The sequence below is a fragment of the Hyalella azteca genome, unplaced genomic scaffold (genome assembly GCF_000764305.2).
Source record: "Hyalella azteca isolate HAZT.00-mixed unplaced genomic scaffold, Hazt_2.0.2 contig5139, whole genome shotgun sequence".
In the NCBI taxonomy this organism is placed as follows: domain Eukaryota; kingdom Metazoa; phylum Arthropoda; class Malacostraca; order Amphipoda; family Hyalellidae; genus Hyalella; species Hyalella azteca.
The window spans coordinates 357847-365516 of NW_025935338.1; the positions used below are offsets into that span (position 1 = coordinate 357847).

Genomic DNA, 7670 nt, shown 5'->3' on the forward strand with positions numbered 1-7670 from the left:
GTGGGGACCTCATTGAAGTATACAAGTATACTCATGGTCTATACAAGGTCCCTGAAGGGTTACTAGAATTTGAAACAAGAACCAACACCAGGGGCCCAGGCTATAAGCTAAAAAAATTGCGCTGCAACTTCTCCACGCGACAAAATTTTTTCTCGCTTCGAATCACCGACATGTGGAACAGCCTCCCCGATGACATCGTTGGCGCTCCAAGTATGAACGCGTTCAAGAACAGACTAGATAAAGCTATGAAAAAAATATATGTTCAGATTTGAAATGCCTAGCTCCTTATCGAACCCGTTGGAAGTCTAGTAGCTACTTCAAACTATCGCCAGTCATGAAAAGATCCGGGCAAATATCACGATATTAGATCTTCTGTGAACAAGGCACGAAAAGAAAAAGAATCGGCGACAGGCCACATCAGGCCTACACTTCAGCGCCGACATCACTATGTTATGTTATGTTATGTCTTCTCAAACGTCCAATGTCTTCTCAAACGTTCAATGTCTTCTCAAAAGTCCAATGTCTTCTCAAACGTTCAATTTCTTCTCAAACGTCCATTGTCTTCTCAAACGTCCAATGTCTTCTCAAACGTCCAATGTCTCCTCAAACGTCCAATGTCTTCTCAAACGTTCAATGTCTTCTCAAACGTCCATTGTCTTCTCAAACGTCCAAACGTTTTCTCAAACCGAAAAACTGATGCTAAAAATTGAAGGAGTTTAATTATTATTTACCTGTCGGGCGCCGCACCGTAGGACTGCACCACTTGAGCACCACCGCGCTAATGCCAGGTTGCCTGTTGGTGCGGCGCACCTCCATAAGTCTGGTGGTGACATCATACAGCACCACGCACTGCACCGCACCTTCGGCAGCCTCCTGCACCACTCCTGAAAAACTGCCAAAAACGTATGCATATCCTGCATCTCATTGCGTTATATTCATTCGCCTCAGAAAAACGCACTTTATCTGAAATTCGTAAAAAATATGTTCAATGAATAATAAAAACTATTATTCAACGGTACAGTAAGAACTGGAAGTTTATTTTCACGTTCCAGGTGTTTTGTTGGCGAAGAGTCTCATAAGGGATTGTTCATTAAGGGGGAGGTATACCCTCCAGAAAAACTTTTTTGTTTATGGACGGATCACTCTGAAACTTGGTACACTTATGTAAAATAGAATTCTAAGACATTTTTGTTCGTGTCATTTTTTCGAAAAAATTGATAGAAAACGTGAAATTCATAGAAAACGGACAAAAAAGGAGGTACTGTAGAAATCTATCTCCTCCTTGGGTTTTGAAGCTACAGCGATGAGACATATACCATTCTATTCGTAAAGACCATACCAATGCAGTAACACGGCCCGATTTTTGATTTTTGCTTTACTTTTTTTTACAAGCATTTTCAATTTTTTTCATTTTTTCGCATTCCCCCCCCTTCCCCCCCATTTTGAATCCAAACTATGCACAAATCTAAAAAAAGGGCCGTGTTACTGCATAGGTATGGTCTTTACAAATAGAATGGTATATGTCTCATCGCTGTAGCTTCAAAACTCTAGGAGGAGATAGGTTTTCCGTGACAAAAAGTTGAACTTTTCAGGACGGCGCGACAAAGTTCCGCGCGCCTTGAAATAGTCACTAAATGTAGCATAGCCACGAAACTACAGGCTTCTGTAGCCTAATTCCACTCAAGGATGCTAGGAGCGACTTGCAGAACACCACTCCGCACAAAGCGAAGAGGGTGACTGCAGCAGTGCAGCTTGACTGCTTGATGCCAGATACACCAATATTTTTAGTCTTAAGCCCGGTCCACACGCTCAGTTTTACACAACGATTTGTCTGCGCAGTTCTAATCGTTGCAGATAAAACGTTGCGTGTGGACGGGAAAACTGCGCAGTTTTGGAGCCGGCGGGAAAACTGCGCAGTTCCATCGAAATCTGAGCTCCAGAGCATAGATTTCGATGAACTGCGCAGACAAGTCGGAACGTGTGGACGGTAGCACAGTTTTCTAATTCAATTTGTGCTCAGTTTCAACGATTCTGGCGACAATGGCGGACCTTCGGTAATGTTCTCGGGAATTTATTGCTCTTCTATACGAAAGTTTTTCTTGCATTTGGATAGTAAAATTCAAGGATTATGGTAACAGGACAAAAAGGTGGAGACAAACGAGGGCTTAGTAGAAAAATTCAAAAAAAAAATCGATGAAAGCGCAAACAGAGAAACAGCTGTAAAATGAGTTGAGGAGCATTGACCGTAAATAATTGGGGATAAATAAAAAAATCGATTCCATCTGGAACTGGAGAAGAAGACATCTACAAGCCTGGCAAGCCATCTCTCTTGTATTTTGATTCCTCGCATTCCCTAAATGATCCAGTCTCTTTTTTGGCAAGTCATAATGCCAAAATTTATCAAAATACTGCCTTCTCCAAGGCACGTCACGGACAAATTTACGACCGGACTCGAGGCCGGTCTCCTCAAATTCGATGGGCATGGAATATCTCCCAAAGTAATGAACGTAGCTCGATAAAACTTGGTACACGTATTCATTAAGACCTAACGGTAATGTTTAGCACGTGACAATTTTTTCGATTTTGCCTTCGTTTGAGAGTTATACGGCTTTATCTAATCTAAAAAATTGTCACGAGCTAAACATAGCCGTTGGGAGGTTAGGTTCGTATATTCAAAGTTTCGTTCAAATCTGTACTGTAGTTTTGAAGAAATGTCATGCTCACTGCAAATTTCGGCACGTATCGTCATATAACTCACGAATGAAGGTGAAATTCTAAAAATGTCCACGAGCTAAACATCACCGGTAAGTCCTAATGAATACGTGTACCAAGTTTTATGGAGCTACGTTCATTACTTTGGGAGATATTCCATGCTCACCGAACTGATCGCGCAAAACTGAGCAAACTACTCTGATAAGTCGGCACCGTGTGGACGCTCTAAAAATTGCAACGATTTCATTCCGACTTGAAACTGCGCAGACAAATCGTTGTGAAAACTGAGCGTGTGGACCGGGCTTTAGCGAGTGAATTAAGTCCTATCTATTTTCTGAAGGAAATCCACCCCCGCCCCTCTTTAGAGCCCAGCTGTGTGCGTTAAAATTCACTCACAGCTATCGCAGTAGTATCGTTGAAAAGCTCAGAATGTCAGCTTTAAGATGAGACTAAGCATGTAACTGCAGCACAACTCAAGTAGAAACTATATTCAAAGATTTCAGCAGCTATTTACTTTATATCTAATTAGTTAAAGAACTCGCCCACCCGCTTCCCTTTAAAGAGACGTCATGAACGTAAATATTTACGTGCAGAGATGGCAGTGGTACCATTGGGAAGAGCAGAATTTCAGCTTTAAGATGAAATTAAAACCCAAAAATGCCAAATCCGAAAATTTTAGGGTATACCTCCCCCTTAATCGTAGTCTGCCACGAGATCTCACCGCAGTAGCGGTCCAGTAGGGTTGGCAGCGCTGGGTCGTGCTTCGAGGTTGTCACCACTGAGATGAGCTTCCCTGCGTGCGGATGGCGCCCTTGCTTGTCTCTGGGTGAGGTAAGGGTCCGCCGGCACCGCAATCGCCTCCCCCACATCAACTCCCTCACTCTCAAGAAGGTCCTGTCATGAATTAGTCGCAACGTGCACAATTTAATCAGGAGTGAGGTGCAGTTAAGCAACTAATGTGTGACTGCAGCAGCAGATCATTTTTTTTATTTTGGGAGGATTAGAAGCTCTTTGAATGAACATTCAGTCATGGATCAAGAGAATCATTAAAGTTGAAAGAATTTCGCTACGCACTCTAGTTTGCGGATCGCAATCAGCCAGAGTGATGTTCCGGCCGTATAAGTTGAGCGTGGTGCCCAGCGTTAGGTCAGTAAAGTTGTAGCAGCGGTTAGGGTAGGCGTTGTGAGGTACAGGCTGGCGTGATAGCAGCACGCCTTGCTGGAGTCCTGAGTTCTGTTGATCAATGGAGTTTTCGGGCATTAAAGTTGATGGAAAGGATAATCAAGATGAGGAATTCAACTTTTATCAACACCAGCGTGCTGAAAACAGTGAAATTTTTTATAGAAGTAGCAGCAGGTTGTGGGAACATGTTGTATATAATATTAATCGGAGTCGTTTCTTCATTTGGAGCACCTGTAACCACTGTACTCTAAGTGAGTATACGTCTGGAAAAAATATAGTAGTCTAAAATTCGTCTAATTATGTAATAGTTGTAATAATGCCTTGTTAATCGATTGCTGTGGGATCTATATGGATCAAAATAGTGAAAGGTTTTTCGGTCACTCAAAATTTTGAAAATGCCAACTAAATTGAAGCCTTATTAAATATGCGCTAATAAGTGAAGAACTTGTCACTTATCTACACAATATCGCTGTCAACTTCATTGAGTTTATGCTGACGTTGTGGAACTCCTACAATTTCAGGATTTTGTTCATTATTAATATAATGTAATATCGTGTTGTCAGTTTTGACAATTCGTGTCGCCCATTCTTAACCACCCGGCCATCTTTCTGATTTCGACCAGAATTTTCACAACTAGTTCCAGGTTTCAAACCTCAACTAGTTGTTCAAATCTGGGTATCTAATCACTCAGGTACTCCTAGCTAAACACAGCCTCACAGCCACGGCCACAGGTATGTATGCTGAGATACATAGATTCCTGAGTTTTAATCGTTAACAGTACAAATTCCGTACCTATTGGCCTCGAAAGATACTTGTTTACAGCAGACTCGATGCTGGTAAACACTATTGCCAAAAAAATGTAAATTCGTATTTAAGCAACTAGAAGTTACAAAATAAATATTTATTTGAATATTTTTTATTTTTCATGAAGACACCACAGACTCACGGGCACTCTCGGCTCGAGCAGCTCGATGGTGTGGTCACTCATGAAGTAGCGCAGCACGACATAACGAACGCAGTACTCGTCCCTGCTTGGCAGTGCGACGCTGGCGCTGCGATTAGGAGGTAGTGAGACGCTGGTGTCTTGCATCACCTCCTTCTCTAGACTCAGGTACTGTTGAAAGTAGCCTTGGAAACGCAGTATCTGGTCAAAACAAAACGCGTTTTTCTTTTTATGTTAGTTAACTCACTCAGTTTCATGCGTACGTATATGATGGTGTGAAAATTTACATATCGTCCAAATTCGGTTGCTTATCACGCTAAATGCGACAAGGGCAGGGTGGCCCAGCGTTTACAAAAAGTGCAATGAATTGCGGGTTCGAAACCAGGTTTTAGGAATTCTGCGATGCTAGAATTGGCAAATGCGTGCTTCTTTAACTGTTGTTATCGCTAAAATCGTTTCCAATCGTCCATAATACAAATTTTGTAGAAAAATACAACGATAATATTATCAATTCAAAGATCGTCATGGAGGAAGTGTTCTTTATTATTGTATTAGCTAAATTGATGCAATCATCTATTCATCATCAGCTCGCATTCAAACATTTCCGGTCGTAAGAAAGTAACACATCACATTGCCAGTCATGAGTACATCACGAGAAAACAAGGAACTATGAATAGTTCACCCTCATTCCGCAACTGTATTCTGCTGAATTATTTACAGCAATAGAGTTAAATCACTTAAATGTACAGGTGTCGGGTTGTGCACTAAACCTGCTTCTCTTTGATGACCCAGGGTGGCGTGAAGACGGGTGCTGACTTGCTCCGAGCGAGGCGGTCACCCAACTGCAGCTGCAACGCTGCACTGCTCAACAAACAATGCGATGTTACATTACCAGTGATAATCTACATGCAACAGCAAACATTCAGGACAACTGTAAATCAGCAAAACAACTGCAAATCTGCACACAACTGCTAACCTGCAGAACAATTGTTTATCTGCAGAATATCTGTAAACCTGCTGAACAACTGGAAACCACGCCACGGCTTTAAACTTGAGAAACAATTGTGAAGCCACGACAGCCATGACAGGATGCTTTGCTACACTAGAGACCACACGTGAACTTGATGATGCTAGCTCAATGTCCTCTACTGCGACACGAGACCCTACTTCTGCTGAACGGCCACACTTTCACTCTTACGTAGCAGCGATAAAATATTAATTTCGGTCTCAGCGTTTATTAGGACGTAGGCCTGTCGCCGATTCTTAACATCACAGAACATTCACAGCATTTTGCGGTCACGAACTCGCAACTCACTGCTACAATTCTGCTGTGTTTAACCGCCCGGCTTCCTTGCCGATTTTGACCAGAAACTGGCACACAGAGCTGCGATCGAACCCGCGCCTCTCTGCGCCAGTCCTGGTACTTAGAACTTTAACCACTGGGCCACCCTGCCAGTGGTTAAGAGACGAGACCACACCTTTGCAGGACGGTCAGACTCTCATTCTAACATAGCAGAGATGCCTCACAAGAAACTACCTCTGCAGGACGGCGAGGTCTCCCATAAAAACAGGAGGTCGAAGTCTGTCGCCTGGCGTCCCTTCTTCCCTCATCACGGCCACGCCGTTGTGCCACTGCAGCAACTGCCTCTTCGGGAACGCACTCCGCTGCGGAAGACGCGCTTGAATTAATTTCGTTTTGGGTCGTTGAAAGTCCTAATTTGGAAAAATGATTCATGTTGTAGAATAAACTTGGAGATGGTAATTCCGCATAAAACCTTTTGAAAACATTGCCAAGCGGCCACTACCTCAACAAAAATCCAGAAATATCTATCCCGGTTTAGCCGAGCAGCTGGCGATCTCAAGCGCTTCGTGCTCAATTATTTCCGCTTTTAAAGAATTGGAGAAAATATAATGCAGATCTTGTGATAGACATTACCTCATTTTCAAAACGCACCATTAACTCACCCTGACCAAGTGGGACTCCGGCAAGCCCGGCAACAGAGGTACTCTACCGCCCCCAGTGTCTCTGAAAATTAGACATGAAACAACGCAGTTGCTTATAATAAAGGCACAAATTTATCGATAAAAACGCAAACAATGGAAAAAATTAATAGCTGAATAACGGGCTTTAAATTAAACCTCTGTTGGGTAATTTGATGAACGTTATCGTAAAATACTTTTACTAAAACTTTATCTCTAACTGTATGGGAATCTCATGAAAGAAGCCATCGATATAATTGTACCCTACGTACATTGATGTTGTAACCGAATTCTGAATGTTAAGATAACGGAATTCGCGTGTCAGTCCCGAATATTGACGGCTTCAAAATGACTGCTCCCTTGGAACAAACAAAACAAGACGACAAGCTATTTGTTAGCGAGAAGCAGACTTGAACATGGATTTTCATCCAAAATAAATAAGATTATGACAGGAATACCGGCCGCAGAGTAGGCAATTCAAACATGATGTGCATCATTGCAGCTACATGAAGACGTTGCACTCACAGGTTAGTGGCAGACGGCATCGCTTCCGTTGTTTTCCCCTTTGTTCAAGTTAAAATTCTTGTATTTGTGAAAGAGATGGAATGTACACAAAGAATGTGTACTTTTTCAAGTGCATAAGTTTTCACAACTTTGAAATTGCATTGCTGCTATTTAGATGAAGATGACGACCGATTAGACGAAGTTTCTCGGTAGGAATATCATAATGTAGAAAATGGGGACTCGGAGGTTTCTTTCCAAGTCAGCAAATCAAAAATAGTGCTAAGCCACGCTAGAGCAAAATTAGTATTGGATGACATCTCGTTTTTAAGGTTTTAATAACAACCTTGAT

At 42.3% G+C, this 7670-nt stretch overlaps 1 protein-coding gene across 1 annotated transcript in view; it reads right to left on the bottom strand.

The window, feature by feature from the left end:
- The window catches only part of LOC108679383 (EF-hand domain-containing protein 1), a 17470-nt gene extending 10944 nt beyond the window's left edge, over positions 1 to 6526 (bottom strand). Inside the window, exons 1-6 of the mRNA XM_047880298.1 lie at positions 6375 to 6526; positions 5608 to 5698; positions 4841 to 5038; positions 3787 to 3945; positions 3434 to 3606; positions 732 to 892 (exon numbers count right to left, since the gene is read on the bottom strand). Of these exons, the coding sequence (XP_047736254.1) occupies positions 732 to 892; positions 3434 to 3606; positions 3787 to 3945; positions 4841 to 5038; positions 5608 to 5698; positions 6375 to 6448 (856 nt within the window). The 5' untranslated portion in view covers positions 6449 to 6526. The remainder of the gene's footprint in view (positions 1 to 731; positions 893 to 3433; positions 3607 to 3786; positions 3946 to 4840; positions 5039 to 5607; positions 5699 to 6374) is intronic.
- Positions 6527 to 7670: the final 1144 nt, after the last annotated feature.